The 16,151-nt window shown below is 53.4% G+C and overlaps 1 protein-coding gene across 7 annotated transcripts in view; it reads left to right on the top strand.

The window, feature by feature from the left end:
- TNRC6C (trinucleotide repeat containing adaptor 6C) overlaps positions 1-16,151 on the top strand; it is a 95,797-nt gene that overhangs the window by 75,105 nt on the left and 4,541 nt on the right. For 5 of the 7 annotated variants that reach the window (XM_032870498.1, XM_032870502.1, XM_032870499.1 and 2 more), the window contains 9 exons: positions 1,425-1,508; positions 1,722-1,947; positions 5,432-5,599; positions 6,761-6,952; positions 7,419-7,562; positions 10,564-10,680; positions 12,495-12,689; positions 13,511-13,581; positions 14,157-14,296. In XM_032870498.1, the coding sequence (XP_032726389.1) occupies positions 1,425-1,508; positions 1,722-1,947; positions 5,432-5,599; positions 6,761-6,952; positions 7,419-7,562; positions 10,564-10,680; positions 12,495-12,689; positions 13,511-13,581; positions 14,157-14,296 (1,337 nt within the window). The remainder of the gene's footprint in view (positions 1-1,424; positions 1,509-1,721; positions 1,948-5,431; positions 5,600-6,760; positions 6,953-7,418; positions 7,563-10,563; positions 10,681-12,494; positions 12,690-13,510; positions 13,582-14,156; positions 14,297-16,151) is intronic. The other 2 variants (XM_032870501.1, XM_032870500.1) reach the window with 1 other exon arrangement.

The following is a 16,151-nucleotide window of genomic DNA, read 5'->3' as shown; positions in this document are numbered from 1 at the left end:
GCTCACTACTAGAAACCTGACAGTGACATTGGAGCCCGGCCTGTGCCTCTCGTTTCGGCCTTGTTGGTGCTCTTGACAGCAGCAGCCGGGACATTCATGTGCGCCACGTTGGCGGCGTGGAAAGACAGCAGAAAAGGCAAGGAAATCTTGAATTATGTTAAATATGTTCTGTTTTACAAACAGGGCTTACTGTTTTTAATTTTATTTTCAAAATAATTGGTAAAATGAAATTGTGGTGCATAGTGAGGTTGAGTTTTAGGGCCTTTAAGGATTCACTTAAGTAGAGTATTTTATTCCTCTATAACTTACAGATTAACGAGGCATTTCTAATAGTACAGTCTCTACCTTTATGTGGATCCTGTTTTAATAAATCCGCTTGCTAAACATGTCCTAAAAAATCCATGTCACGGGGCGCCTGGGTGGCTCAGTGGTTTAAGCTGCCTTCAGCTCAGGTCATGGTCTCAGGGTCCTGGGATCGAGCCCCACATCAGGTTCTCTGCTCTCCCTGTCTTTCTGTGTGCTTGTGATCTCTGTCTGTCAAATAAATAAATCTTTAAAAAAAAAAAAAAAAATCCATGTCCTGAGAAAACAGGGTATGATAGGCAGCCAGCATTTCGAAGCGATCAGATGATGGAACTTATGCATGGCTGTGTGGGAGGTGCTCATGCCCCCTTGAACCCGTTTGGCAGGCGGAGCCGGGGCCTGTGATGGGGGTGCGCAGGCCAGGTTTCAGGCCGCCTGTGGGGGAGCATCACGTGGCCCCCAGCACTTGAGCCGCGAGCATGTTGTTCTGATTGTCTGGGGTGGCGAGTCACTGCTCTTTCTAACAGCCTCTGAGCTATTCTGGACAACTTTCATCCAGGTCACTGCAAGAATCAATAGTTTTTCATTGTCCCATCATTTCTTTTTACTTTTAGCTTACAAGGTTTGAGCAGGAGAATTTTGATCTCTTCATTAACTGAAAAATATTCGCTGGGGCGCCTGGGTGGCTCAGTCATTAAGTGCCTGCCTTCAGCTTACGTCATGATCCCAGCGTCCTGGGATCAAGCAGACATCGGGCTCCCTGCTTGGCGGGAAGCCTGCTTCTCCCTCTGCCACTCCCCCTGCTTGTGCTCCCTCTCTTGCTGTGTCTCTCAAAATAAATCACTTTTTTAAAAAAAAAGAAAGAAAAATATTTGCTAAGAAATTTCATTACCTACACTAAGCGGGAGTACTGACTGAACTACTTTTTGAAAATCTAGAAGGCTTTGGGAAAGACATTTCTCCTTTTAAAAAGGCTTCTCCCTCATGGAATACTTAAACCACAGTATAGTAAGGGGACCAAGAATCATGGCTGTTTTCTCTCTTTCTCTCTTTTTAATACACAAAAGTTGAACCGTCTGTTGATGGCCTCCTACAGTATTTGAACTGTTTTCTGTCAACAGGCGTACCAACGTTTACAAATCCAGCAGCAGATGCTACAGGCTCAGCGTAATGTTTCCGGACCCATGAGACAACAGGAGCAGCAAGTAGGTATCGCGGGGCGTGTGGCTTCCCTCCCCAGCGCCCACCGTCCCTGAGCTCGTGATGCTAAATGGCAGCCTGTTCACTGTTGACTTTCCTCTCGCTGAGCCTCCCTTTTAGCCATCTCGGGGGCATCTTAGTCTGGGAGCAGGCGGGTCCAGCCGGCAGAGACCGGGGGCCGCTTTCGTGCCTTTTCCGACTTGCGCGTCTGCCGCCAGGTCGCGCGCACAATCACGAACCTGCAGCAGCAGATCCAGCAGCACCAGCGCCAGCTGGCCCAGGCCCTGCTCGTGAAGCCGCCGCCGCCGCACCTGCCCCTGCACCCCTCTGCAGGCAAATCGGCCGTGGACAGCTTCCCCCCGCACTCCCAGGCCCCCGGCCTGCCCGACCTGCAGACCAAAGAGCCGCAGGCTTCACCCAGCACCTTCGCTCCTTACCCTCTCGGTGAGTCCCCGGCTTCCTGCTGAGGGAGCGGCACCGGCCACGTTCCGCAGAGCGAAGCTCGCTTCGGCCATACGTACCTCTGGTCTCAAGTCTTTTAAAGTAGCGCCAGCGAAAGCCTGGAATTCCCTCCGTTTGTACGGCTCCCGGTTTCCTCCTCTTCAGTGGCCGCCATCCCCCAGCCTAACTGCAGGGTCGAGCTTGTGATGGTTTTACTGGTAAAGGTGTTTAGATTTTTACGAACCAGGTACTTCTCGGAAACCACTGGTGGCCCATCCAAGCCCTGCAGTGTAGAAGGTGCTTGTGTGATCCGCCAAATCAGCACGTATGCGTTGACCCCTGACCCGTGGGACGCATGCTCAGCCCACGAAACCCGCAGGTCTGCAGAAGGCACGGGGCTTCCCTCCAGGTCCTGCAAACCGGCCAGGAGGGGCACAGGTTCCGTAACCACAGGCGGGATCAAGGAAGCGTCCCAGGGAGGGACATGTCAGTAAACGGGTTATAAACAGTTTGATGTAGGGTCCAGAGCCTGGCGGCAGCTCTCAAGCTTCTTTGCCAGCTGACTGTTCGTGTGAAGCTGCAGGACAAAGGGAGTTAGTAACCCAGGAAGGACATAGCCAGAGAACAAAGGTCAGATGCATGACAGTGCGTGTGCTACTGGCTGATGGGGTCCCTCTCCTTGTTGCTGCCCTAAAAGAGCCATAAATCCTCATCGTATGAGCATGTTCTCCTTGACGTGGGGTCACTGTGGTATGTCCTTAATATGAACCTGGTGGGTGCTAACTGTGCTCATCCCTCCCCTTCTCATGGCCCCATGCTCCCAGCCCTTACGTGCGCATGGGAGGACAGTCTGGTGGCCGAGGCCTGGCTGGGGAGGTGGCCCGCCACGCCGAGTCCCAGCTCTACCCGGGCCGGCTCAGCACTTCCTTGCATGACTTGCCCGACTGACTCTGTCTCAATTCCCCCATTTAAACTGGGGATATTTACCTCCTGGGGTCCTTTAAAGATTAAGTAAGATAACACAGGAAGTTCGCAGGACAGTGCCGCGTGTCGCCGGCCCTCTGTGAGACATGACCCAGACCGGAGCACGTCTTGTTTCAGGCCCTTTCAGAAACAGATTCCATTATCTGGTGCCCTCAGTGCTTCCGCTGCAGCTTCCTAGAGGCATCTGGCCTCTCACCCTGTTTTTGGAGAGTAGAGTACAATCATCTGTATTCTTAAAGGTTTTTCCTTAGCACAAATGAAAGAATTAGTACAGTGGCTCTTCAAAATTAGATGAAAAATAATTTTGATACTATTTTATGATACTCACATTAAACTTACAAACTTAACTGAAAATAAATAGTAGGACGCCTGGCTGGCTCAGTCGGTAGAGCATATGACTCCTGATCTCGGGGTTGTGAGTTTAAGCCCCACACTGACTGTAGAGATTACTAAAAATAAAATACAAGAGAAAAAAAAAGAAAAGAAATAGCTAATCAGGCACACCTGGTGGCTCAGTCAGTTAAGTGTCTGCCTTCAGCTCTGGTCCTGATCCCAGCATCCTAGGATCAAGCCTCACGTCGGGCTCCCTACTCAGCGGGGGTCCGCGTCTCCCTCCGCCTCTGCTGCGCCCCCTGCTTGTGTGCTCTTTCTCTCTCTCTCTTTCTCTCTGACAAATAAAAATTGTAGGAGAAAAAGAAGTATCTAATCCAGTATAAGAAACGTAGCCTGTAAGATGGCCTCTCTGCTTGGTTCTTGGCATTTTTCGTCAGTGGTTGTAGCCCCGCCCACCTTCCTTCCCACGCAGTGTCTCCTTGCGTTGCTGTCTCTTGACTGCTGGAACGGTCATCCACATGGGAAGACCAGGTGTAGAATAATGAAAAATAGCCTCCGCAGGTAGTGCTACAGGGAGGGGAGAGCTCGTGCTCACCTTGAGTGGAGAAGGAAAGACCCGCACTAGGGGCTGAACTCGGATCTCAGATGAGCAGGGCCTCGGTGACCAGAGCCTGGCTGGACAGGGTGTGCCCTGGGTGGTCGTGCCGACTCATGGCGGGGGTCCACAGGTGAGCGGGCATGCTGGGGAAGCTGGGTGCAGGCCCAAAACTTTGAAGGCCAGGCTGGAACCCGGCCTTGTGTTCCCCTCACCCAGCTAGGTCAGTGCAAAATGGAAGCGAAGATTGCTGTCCGTGCCAGCCTCACACAGGCAGCCGCTGGCCGCCTCACCTGCACAGGTGTTGTGTTTTGTCTGCAAAGTTGTGTGTGTGTGTGTGTGTGTGTGTGTGTGTGTTGCCAACATTTAAAAATCTTCAAATGACAGTAACTTCTGGCTTCTTTTAAAATGGCTCCGTGGGGCACCTGGGTGGCTCGGGTCATGATCTCGGGGTCCTGGGATCGAGCCCCGGGTTGGGCTCCCTGCTCAGTGGAAGGCCTGCTTCCCTCCTCTCTCTGTGCCTGCCTCTCTGCCTACATGTGATCTCTGTCAAGCAAATAAATAAAATCTTAAAAAAATATATTTAATAAATAAATAAAATAAAATGGCTCGTGGGGTTTGCCTTCCATGTGGCTGTCACACGCTGACACCAGCCGCTGGCACTTCAGGCGGGACAAGCAACATCCCCACTGGGCCCACTTCTCAGCCACTTGGCCCATGTAGGCATTGGAGTTTGCAGACGCAGATTTAAAGTCAAGAACAAACCTGTTCAGTACCCTGCTTAGGAATAGAGATGCACTTTGACCAACGTACCAAGATGATGGTCTGTGAATCCTGGGGTGCACGCCTGCCCGTTATTCTCTGCCAGCCGAGCGTTCAGTCCCTCTCATAACTGGTGTCCCCACTGGGCAGTCTTTCTCGTCCTTCTCGCCCTTGAGTAAGCTGGCACGGTGTGGCCAGATGCAGCCGCATGTGGTTTTAGCTGTAAGAAGGAAAAGCCAGGATTGGCTGTCGTTCCAGCGAGGGGCAGACGGCAACCCTGCCACGCCCTCCAATGGGTCTTGTCCTTAAAAGGAGTTTGTTATTTGATTTATAAACTCCGGAAGACTTTTGTAAAGTAAGATCACTAGAGGTGGAAGTGAATGATCCCCCACCAGCCTGTACTGGTGCCTCAGAACACTGTCCAGAACTCCGAAGGAGTTGTGTTCATCTGCTGAGTTTCCCTAAGGTGTCCTAAGATCAGAAAAGATTTTCCTAATTGTCTGGACTTGCCCTGTCTTCCTGTGCGTGCTGAGGAGCAGCAGGACCGTGTTTTGCTCTGAGACAACCGAAATGAAGAGCGTCGTTGGTCTTAACCAGAGAATATTTGTTGCCATTTCACCTTAATTCGGGAATAATACCCTGGAAATATGTGTTGTTAAAAAAACAAAAAGCTTTTCTTTCTATGAGCATTAAAAGTTAGAGTTCAGTATGTGGCCGTGAGTTAAGACTTGGATTGATTCTCCAGGAGAGCTTTGGAATGTAATAAAATTTTGAGGAAGAGCAGGCATATCCTAATAGCATTTTTATCTTTAGCTGGACTGAACCCAAACATGAATGTCAACAGCATGGACATGACTGGTGGTTTGTCGGTAAAGGACCCGTCTCAGTCCCAGTCACGCCTCCCTCAGTGGACACACCCCAACCCGATGGACAACTTACCCGGTGCTGCTTCTCCCCTCGATCAGAACCCCAGCAAGCATGGTATGTCTGAGCCGGGGTGCCTGGGGTCCGGTCGCTCCTGCCGCGCGGGCCGACGGTCCGGTTGTAGACATGCTCGTGTTACTACACACACTGCAGCTCTTGTCTAAGAATTCCGGTAGAATGGACCCTTCCATTCTACCCCAGAGCGTGTGAGATCCCAGCTAGTCCACAGTTAAAGCCCCCAAAACCGCAGCCTCCGGATCTTTGCTACAAACCCGGAAGGAGTTGAACGTGCCCCAGAGCAGCAAAGAATGTTGGTCGTGGCCTGCAGATTTTTTAGTTTCTATGTGTATTCTTCCACAAAAAATTGGTCTACTGAGAGGAAATTTTTTTCAATAAAATGATAAAACACAATAGAAAAGCAAATGCGTAGAAAAAAGGAAGAAGCAGAAGTGCTGATACCTGAAGGCAGCAACCCCGCTAGCAAGCTTGACTAGCTCCCTGTTTCCTCACAGCACGAATAGCAGAGGAAATATCATAGCTTTATGATTCTCTCTTGATTCTAAAAGGAAAAATAAAATTTTTCCTAACTGTTAATTCTACAAGAGAATCATCACGGGCTACCTGGGCACTTTCCGTGGCAGGAGAGCGTGGTCGCCCGTGGTGGGCCGGTCCACTCCAGAAGATGATAAGGGCCCAGCGGTCACATGCCCAGAGGTCCTTCCAGAGGGAGGGAGAGCAGGACGCACACAACCACAGAGTCCGTCGCTAAGCAGAGACTCAGAAGCTGGGCCCCAGAAAGGCGCAAGCCCGCTTTCAATGGTATGGGTTTGTGTTTTGCCACGATTTCCCACTTGACAAACTAAAATGGTTCTGAAGGAGTTTTGGTCTTAGGGTGCCTGGCTGGCTCCGTCGCTGGAGCGTGTGACTCGGGGTCTCAGAGTTGTGAGTTTGAGCCCCACGTTGGGGTAGAGAGCACTTAAAAATAAAATCTTTAAAAAAAAAAAAATAAATAAAATAAAATCTTTAAAGAATAAAAAATTTCAGTCTTTACAGACAAAGTTGGGACTCACCAAAGTAGTCACTTATCCTTAGCGAGTACAGGACAAACTAAGTGTGATAGTTCGTGTATGTCTGGAAGGGGCAGGGCCTGGTGCTTAGAAGTGAGGGCTCAGGGGCTCCCCTGTTCACTCAGCTCTTTGTCTCCCGCTGTCCCCATAGGTGCTATCCCTGGAGGTCTAAGCATCGGGCCTCCAGCGAAGTCCTCCATTGACGACTCCTATGGCCGGTATGACTTAATCCCGAACAGTGAGTCACCAGCCAGTCCTCCTGTAGCTGTTCCCCATAGCTGGTCACGTGCCAAATCTGACAGTGATAAAATCTCCAACGGCTCCAGCATCAACTGGCCCCCAGGTGAGAGCGTGCAACACGTCTGCCCAGCCGCAGGTCAGAACTGCCCCAAGCCCGAGGAGAGCGCTTCGGCTCGGGAGAAGCCGGGACCTGAGCTAGGAGTCCTGGAAACAGGAACCCCACAGCTATGGCTTTTCCACTGGAAATCCTTTTGTCACGCAGATTTGGGAAGTGGTTAGCTCCCGGCACCTTCCTGTAGTCCCTTGGTTCAGTGAGAGGAGTGGAAGGAGCATGGATGCTATGTTGCATCTGGCCAGACTGTTCTAGACTCCACACTGTCTGAACACTGTCGATGTGGCAGCTGTGATCCCTGCTTCTCGTGCCAGAGGATTGATGATTTCCTGAAAGTGTAGGATGGGTCTCCCATTGTAACTAGCAGATCATAAGAATTTTCATAAATTACCATGAAGGAATGTGAAGATATTATAGTACTCGTGTTCTGATTTCCATTTTGTTCGGCATTTTCTAGAATTCCATCCTGGAGTTCCATGGAAAGGACTTCAGAATATAGACCCCGAGAACGACCCCGATGTCACTCCTGGAAGTGTCCCCACCGGGCCCACTATCAATACCACCATCCAGGATGTCAACCGCTACCTCCTCAAGAGTGGAGGTGAGGAGAGCGGCCACCGGCAGCCCGGCACAGAGGGCCTCCCATGCACATCTGGGGGCACCGGGGTGGCGTGCAGGCTGTGGGGCAGGGACGCTGTGACACACACCTGTAGGCGCTTCTCACCATATGGGGGTAGTGCTGATGGTGAAATGGAGATTGATTTCCTGGCTTAGTACCACATCGTTTCTGACCGCTGTGCTGTAAGATCCCGAGACTGCCCATGCAGCTGCTCAGAAAAAGCTCCCACCTGAAATCTGTTTACACTACAGGCGAATCGACCCCTTCCTTTTCCACCTCAGTCTGTTTCCTTCCACAAAGTCTGATAGAAAGACTGAAATCCGCCCCCAGCGCTGTGTTCCGGGCGCAGCTCGGGGTGCTAGTTCTGGGTGCTCTCTGTGTCAGACTCAAGCTTCCAGGGGGTGGCAGGGAGCAGCTGGCTGGGCCCTTGGAAGCGTCTGTGCAGCTCTCAGGCGCGATGCCAAGAGGGCGCCGCTGATACGGTGGCAGCACTGGCGTCCGGAGAGTGGGAGGGAATAGCAGGGCAGCCGTGGATGCTCGTCCCCAGTAAAGCCACTTGGGTATTTGGACTGGCACCAGCCAGAAGTCCAACTCGGCCCTCAGTGCGTGTCGCCCTGAGTGTGGCAGGAGGGTTGTGTCCTGGGACGACTCTCCGTCAGTGGATTTTGAGGACTGTGGGCAGGTGTGAAGGGGCAGCCCTGACCTGGGTACTGAGAGACCTCGGAAAGTGTCAGGTTGCTCGGCGCCGCACAGAGCTTCGTGCCAGTGCCCCGTGGGTCCTCCAGTGGTCCCTTGGCCCCCGAGTGGCCTCTGGAGCATTGCAGTGACCTCCATGTTTGCACAAGTGTGCTGTGACGGGACGGAGGTGGCGTGGAGAAGGAGGTGAATTCTGTGGGCGGGACCTAGCGGCCGTCCTCCCATGCGGGGCGGCTGAGGCAGAACAGGCGGAAGGCCATCTAGAAGTGACAGCGGCCCTGCGTCGGGATCAGATGAGCAAGCGGGCTCTCCGGCGCCAGGGCAAAGAGGCCGGCATCCATCCAACCTGGGCGCCTCGAAGCTTCATGTGATGTCGTGTGACTGGGGGGCTGTCGGGCCGGTCTTGGACAGCTCCTGCCAGGCCCCTCCTGCAAGCCCTGGGGAGCCCTTGCTCCTCTGCTCCTGTGCCCTCGTGGCTTGTGTTTGGGAGAAGGAGAACATACAGAGCTTCTCTTTATGTAGCCCTGGGCACGTGATCATGCCACTGCCCCAGGACCAGCACAGCCAAGCTGCAGAGGCCGGACCTCGCCCCCACCTTTCTCCAGAGAGCTGTGTGCTGCTCCCCACACACCATCGGCTTCCAGGCAGCCCCTGTGGCTGGCCTTGCTCAGGGACCGAGCCACAAATGCCATCATACTTTTTTATAGTTTGTTTTTGGTTGTTTTTTGTTTTTGTTTTTTGAAGTAGGCCCCACACCCAACGTGGGGCTTGAGCTCATGACCCGGAGATCAAGAGTCACGTGCTCCCTGGACTGAGCCAGCCAAGCGCCCCAGTTTTTTTGTTGGTTTGTTTGTTTTTTTAATTTTTGAGTCCTCTCTGCAGCCAGCATGGGGCTTGAACCCACAACCCCAAGATCAAGAGTCTCATGTTTCACCGACTGAACCCACTGGGCACCTCCCCTCCCAGCTATTGTAGTTTTGACTAAACAGCTTGACCTAAAGTCCAGAGAGAATGAAAATTGAAAAAACATGCCCTAGACGGAAAACAGGGAGAATAGCTATTAACCTCTTGATACTGACTTATTTTACATGTTTTCATATGTAATTCTCTATTTTCTTCTGTTGAGTATCAACTATACTAGGTGTTGCTTTCTAATTTGCATCTTTGTTTTTCATTTACTGCCATTGACATTAAGTTCTTATTTGATAATAACCTGCAGATTACAAGTCAGTTTTAATGTTCGTGAGTTTTCGTGCCCTCATTCTAAAGAGGTTAATCACAGTAGGGCAGCTGTAGACAGCTGTGCAGGTTGCACACTGCACAAGTCTGCGAGGTGCCCCGTGCCTGGTCATCTCTGTGAAGCATATACCCCTGGCGTTGGTCAGCGCACCAGCCCAGGTGGGCCCCTGCATCTGGCTTCCATGTCTTGTGAGATTCTGTTTGTGGAAGTAAATGTGACAAGCAGACTGTCACATGCTCATGTCCCCACCCCACCAGCTTCCACACACTGGTGGAGTAACTTTCTGAATCAGAGGAGCTCAGCTTCTGTTCTGCTCTGACCCAGACCGTCAGCACTGCTTCAGCCTTCTTGTTCTGCACCTTCCTGCTGTCGGAGAAGCCTGGGGGAGGGTGGCATGGAGCCGCCGGACAGCAGGGAGCTGCACAGGGGCGGCCACCCCCCCCAACAGCCTCCCTCCCGGGGCACTAGGAAGTGTTCTCACAGGAGGGGACTGTGGTTGGGGGAACAGTCCTCCAGTTCCCCACATGAGGCTCTGCCTCATGCCTGTGTCGCCAGGGAGAGGCTCAGACAGGACCTAGTGGACACCTGAGACATTCTGAGTCAGAATGAAGTGCTGGTCTTTCTATGGTAAAATATATAACAAAAGCTTAGAGTTTCTTGGTTTTGTGATTCTGTGGATGTTGTTTGAGGTGTGAAAAGATGGGGAGTGCCCTGTACTGTGAGTTTTCGCCTACGTGGGAGGGAGTCAGCGCAATAAGTTCACGTTCTGGGCGGCATTCTTGGCATTCTGCCACCAACCCTCTTCTCCCGTGTCTGGAGACCCAGCCCCTGAGAGGCTGCCACTGCCTCCTGGGCCCTGGGATCCAAGGGTCTGTCTGCCCTGGCCATGGCCCTGACCATGTCACACCTATATGGTCAACTCCCTGGCCACAACCAGCCCCTTTGGAGCAGCCTCCCTCTCGGTGGGTGGCACGGTCACACTGCCGGGCTCAGGGCTGCCCCAGCGGCCGCCACCCGCCTCTCTCAGCGCTGTGTGTGCTTCCGCAGGGTCCTCCCCACCATCATCTCAGAGTGCCGCGCTGCCTTCCTCGAGTGCCTGGCCGCTCAGTGCCTCCGGCTACGGTCGCTCTTTCAGCAGCATCGCGCCCGCGCCCAGCATTGCAGGTACGCACTGGCTTCTCCTGACGCCTGCCCACTCGCCCCGGAGCTGGGGGGCCGTGCGGTGTGATGGAGAGTGGGCCTGGGCACCCCTGCCCCCTGCCGTGTACAGCAGGAATGGGGACATTGCCTCTGCGGGGTGGTCGTGAAGGGCACGTGGCTATAGGCCAGGGCACATCTGCTTCCACGGACCTGCTCCCCTCTCGTCCCCTCCCCCGTGGCTGCAGCATGAGGGGGGCACAAGGGTGCAGCGCGTGCAGGCGGCCCCCACTGGGAAGTCGATGAGGAAGATGAGTAGGTCCCAGAAAGTGTGGCCGCTTCCTGCCTGTTACCTTCTCTGTTACCCTAGGCTTTTAGAAGTTTTTGAAGTAAGACATTTTGTTTAGGCTTAGAGGAGAATTGAGAAGTGTTTGTCATAAAAACTTCAGGGGAATCTGAACCAAAAAATTTTAAGACAAGGATATAAAGAGATGCAGGCCCAGACGCTAACAAGATGTGTGTCAGGTGTGTAAGTAGACCGAAGTCTTAAAGAAGGAATGTTGTTTACAGACTTCTTCAAATATATTTCTGTATTCCTTCAGATCTTGTCATTCAGACCTTTTTGAATCAGTGTGAGGATGCCGTAGGAATCCCTCTAACGCCAGTACCTAGGGAAGAAAGCCGTTCTGATACGGTACAGCACCCTTTTCCTTCCCTCTCCGCAGTCAGTTTATCATTTTATTTTGACCCCAGTGTGTTAACACGCGGTCTCAGGTGCGAATGTAGCGGCTCAACATGCAGTTTAGCATCTTACTGAAAACAGTTTCTGGACTGTGTCCTTCCTTCTGTTTATTCTTCCTGATGTTTACAGAGGAGACGTATGTAGACCTTTAATACTTCTGTGATCATGTAGCTGAAGAGAAGGGGCAGAGCCTAATCATTTCCCTGCATCTCCAGCCGTTTTTGTAGCATTTTTGCTTTTCCGACCACTGACACCTTCGCTAAGATTAGCGTGCGTTTGTGTGAAGCCCTGGTGGCTAGGGGTGGAGGGGAGCTCCACCAGGGTCTGTGTGTTGGCCTGGTCGCTGCAGTGCTACGCTAGGACCACCGTGTCAGTGGCCACTCTGTCGCCAGCACTTCCTGTCCGGTCATGCTGGGCAGGGGAGGCGGGCCTGGCAGACGTCCAGGTGTGCGCACCTCCCAGCTGAGGCCTGCGTCAAGAGAAGCTGGCGTTCGGAGTCATTATCAGTTGGGATTTTTCCTCCCAAAGAGCCTTCAGACACTCTGCGCCCCGTGGAGGTACTAAGATGCCAAACACTCAGCCCCCAGCTGCTGGGCCGCACCCGTTTGTTTCCACCGTGCGGCCCGGCAGGCTCATCTCAAAGCTGTGGGGTGTCAGGGGGCATTGCCTTGAAAAGGGACTGGTCGCTAACGGAATGGAATGGTGTAAAGGATCTACACATTAGGCTTTTGTCCTCGATTAACGTGTTCCAGTATAAGCTTATCCCAATAGAAGAGGTCAGTGGTTCATTTTAACCTCGAACTGCAAAAATGCTGTTTCCTCAGCGGCAAACTTAGTTCTGGCACAGTCAGCAAATTCAGCATCAGCCTCCTGGCGAGGCCTCCCCGGGGCACTGGGCACAGGCCGGTGGTCAGTCTTTAGGCAGGAATTCAAGAGCGCACACACCCCCGTGTTCTCGCATGGGGGCGCTTTCCTCGGCGTTTCCTGTCCATCCCCATGGTTTGCTGGTGCCGGAGAGCGCCTTGCACGCTTCTCCACACACTGCAGTGACTTCTTCCGATCTCCAGAACCCCTGTGCTCTGTCTCCCTGCCTTTCTAGGTAAACTGTCAGACATCAAATCGACGTGGTCCTCCGGCCCTGCCTCCCACACACAAGCCTCTCTGTCTCACGAGCTGTGGAAGGTGCCCAGAAGCACTGCTGCCCCTACAAGGCCGCCTCCAGGGTTAGCCAATCCCAAGCCTTCCTCCACCTGGGGAGCCAGTCCCCTCGGCTGGACCAGCTCTTACTCCTCGGGTACGAGTCCGGGCGCTCGGTGTGCGGGCGGGCCAGGGGGGGGGCGCGCGGGGCCTCCAGGCCTGCTCCGCTGACCCTTCAGAGCGTGAGTGTGCCCGTCATCTTGTCCTCTGGCTCCTTGGGAAGGACTGCTCCCCACCCCTAGAACCTGGAGAGCCTAGGAGGGGCCCCAGATTCTCGGGGCAGCGTGTGGGCAGAGTGCCTCGGCCGCTGTGGTTTCCAGCCTCCGCCCGGGGCCCCAGGGTCCGGCAGGTCCGCCCAGAGGCAGGCCGGCCCGGCCGCCACAGCACCCTTCCAGGGGCCATGCTGGGCCCTTACAGAAGGTGCTTCGGCCTTTGATACGTGCTTCTCCACAACATTTCCCTGGAGCAAAGGGCTTTTCAGGCCAGAACCCAAACCAAGCCCCTCGTACGAATCGGGCCCGCATCCTGGCTCCGCCGTTCTGCCAGCCGCCCCCGGGGCCCTCCGCCGAGCTGCGGCCGTGGAGCCCAGAAAGCAGAGATGGAACCAGCGGCACCGCGCTCGCGATCTGCTTCGCACCCGTCCTGGCGGCCCCGGGGCTCTGCTGTGTTAGCCCGAGCGCCTTAGACGGCGGATCCTCGGGAGCGGACAGGCGCTTCTGCCATCGTCCACCCGTCGTCTGGCCCCCAGGGCGCCGGCAGGAGTTGCGGAGCTGGGTTCATCAGACCAAAAAGAGAATGTGGGTTTTCAAAGGTTGAGAAAGGCTTAGAGCGCGCAGTGGTGGCGTGTGCCGTGTGCCGCCACACGTGGGGCAGGAAGCCTCGAGGCCGTGCTGACGGGGCTGTCCCTGGCTCGTGCAGGTTCCGCCTGGAGCACCGACACCTCAGGACGGACAAGCAGCTGGCTCGTTCTCCGCAACCTCACGCCCCAGGTACGGGTACAAGTCACCGAGCAGCCGGCCCGGTCCCCAGAGTGTTCCCGCCACTCCCGATGCATGCCGGCCTCTGCGCCGGGGACCCTCACTCGGGCCCAAAGACGGCAAGGGCAGTGCGGGCAGACAGCCTCCATGTTCTGGGGGAACTGTTTGCTTTTTACTCTTTTGAGGCTTTTAAACAGAGTCGCTTGCCTTTAATTTTACCCACCGAAGAGTCATTTGTCCTGTGTTCCCCTTTCCTGGGATCAGGGGCCGCAGGGCTGCCACGAACTGTGGGCTCTGTGTGATGGGCCCCGGCTGGGTGGGTGGGAGGCCACAACCAAAATGGGGTCTTTTCTTTCTCCTGATTGACGGAATTCACGGGATGTAACTGAAACACCCAGGATTTAAAAGTTCATAGTAAATGACAAGGTGTAAAAGGTTAAAATCATGAAGTCATGCATGCTGAGCCCTTTTAGAGACAGACCTTTGCCCAGGGGTTAGTACTCCCGGGCCATATACATTTTCTTTGAAGAATGTCGTGGAAGAAGTCTCGGGAAGCTCATTACCGCCCCCTTTGCTTCCTCAATCAGATCGACGGCTCCACCCTGCGGACGCTGTGTTTGCAGCACGGGCCTCTCGTCACCTTCCACCTGAACCTGACTCAAGGCAACGCCGTGGTCCGATACAGCTCCAAGGACGAAGCCGCCAAGGCCCAGAAGTCCCTGCACATGTGCGTGTCCTGGTCGCTGTCGGCTGTCCCCGCGGTGGCGCTGGGTTCGGGCTCCCTGGGAGCGTCCTGGGCTGCCGTGAGAAAGCACTACAGGCACAGACACTCATTACCTCTCAGTTCTGGAGGCACCAACGTGTTGGTGGGGTCGGTTCCTTCCAGGGCTCCTGTCCTTGGCCTGCAGGAGGCTGCCCTCTCCCTGGGTCCTCACATGGTCGCCTCTCAGTTGAGGATGCGTGTGTCCCAACTTCCCTTCTCAGAAGGACACAGGTCATTGTGGATTAGTGTTCATTGATGGTCTCATTTTATTTCCATGACCTCTTGCAGACCCATCTCCAAGTACAGGCACAGCTGAGGTGGCAGGGGCTAGAACTTCCATGTGGGTAATTGGGGGGCCAGGATTCAAGCCGTAGCAGGTGTCTTGTGAAACGTGTTTCTTCTGCTGTGGAGTCGCCGTGGCCCTGCGCCCCAGTAGGGACAGGCGTCCTAAGAGTATGTACATAAAGTACGGTGCCACAAGGAAGCCGCTGTCTCCACCAGGCATGAGACCCACCTTCCAGTCCCCCCCCCCCACCCCGGCGCTGTTCACAGGACGCCCTTGCTAAGCTGTGTCAGGGGGTGGACTCAGTGACAGCCTTGGAGCCGTGGGATAGCTGGGTCCCACGGTGGTTCTGTTTTAATTTTCTGGGGAACCTCCCGAGTGGCTGAACTACTTTCCATTCCCCTCAGCCGTGAGCAAGGGTTCTCTTCTCCACACCCTCCCCAACATTTGTTACGTTTTGTCTTCGGGAGTCGAGCCGTTCTAACGGGTGCGGCGAGGTCTCATTGGGTTTCGATTTGCATTTCCCTGACACCCAGTGACGCCCAGTGACACCGAGCATCTTTTCACACACCTCTTGGCCATCTGTATGTGTTCTTCGGAAAAATGTCTGTTTAGTTCCTCTGCTCATCTTTTAGTCAGATTTTGGGGCTTTTGTTGTTGTCGTCACTGAGTTACATGATTGTCTATATATTTTGAAAATTAACCCCTTATCAAGTAAACACTTTGTGAATATTTTTCTCCATTCCATAGGTTGTCTTTTCATTATATGGACAGTTTCCTTTACTGTGCAGGAGGTTTCTAGTTTGATGTAGATCTACTTATTTTTTTCTTTTATTGCTTGTGCTTTTTTTTTTTTAAAGTTTTATTTACTTAAGTAATCTCTGTGCACAACGCAGGATTCCAGCTCACAACCGCGAGATCCAGAGCCACATGCTCTTCCAACTGAGCCAGACAGGCGGCCATGTGCTTTCAGTGTCCTATCAAAAAACCATTGCCAAGACCAGTGTCAAGGAGCTCTTCCCCTGTTTTCTTCCAGGAGTTTTATGGTTCCAGATGTTATGTTTACGTCTTTAATCCATTTCTCATTGACTTTTGTGGGTGATGGGAGACAGACGTCCACCGGTCACTATTCCCCACGTGCTTCTCCAGCTTTTCCAGCAAATTTGTGGAGAGACTGTCCTTTCCCCATTGAGTGCTCTGGTGCCCTTGTCAAGTACAAATCAGTTGTCTCCATGGGGCTCTGTTTCTGGGCTCTCTGTTCTTTTCCACTGCTCTGTGCACCTGCGGTTTTTTGCCAGAACCGTACTGTTTTGACTCCTAAGGCTCTGGAGTACAGTTTGAAATGAGCAAGTGTGATACCTCCAGCTTTGTTCTTTCTCAGAATCACTGGGGCTGTTTGGAGTCTTTTGTGGCTCCTTACGAATGTCTGTGAAGAACGCCGCTGGGGTTTTTATAGATGTTACATGGAACCCAGAGATGGCTTTGAGTTGCCTGGATGGCCTCTCATTTTATCTTCTTCAGTCTCTTTCAATTAGG

This window comes from Lontra canadensis, unplaced genomic scaffold (genome assembly GCF_010015895.1).
Source record: "Lontra canadensis isolate GAN:19392208 unplaced genomic scaffold, GSC_riverotter_1.0 scaffold41, whole genome shotgun sequence".
NCBI classification, from domain to species: domain Eukaryota; kingdom Metazoa; phylum Chordata; class Mammalia; order Carnivora; family Mustelidae; genus Lontra; species Lontra canadensis.
Note: the sequence above shows the minus strand (reverse complement) of the source record. Positions and strands in the feature narration are given on the sequence as shown.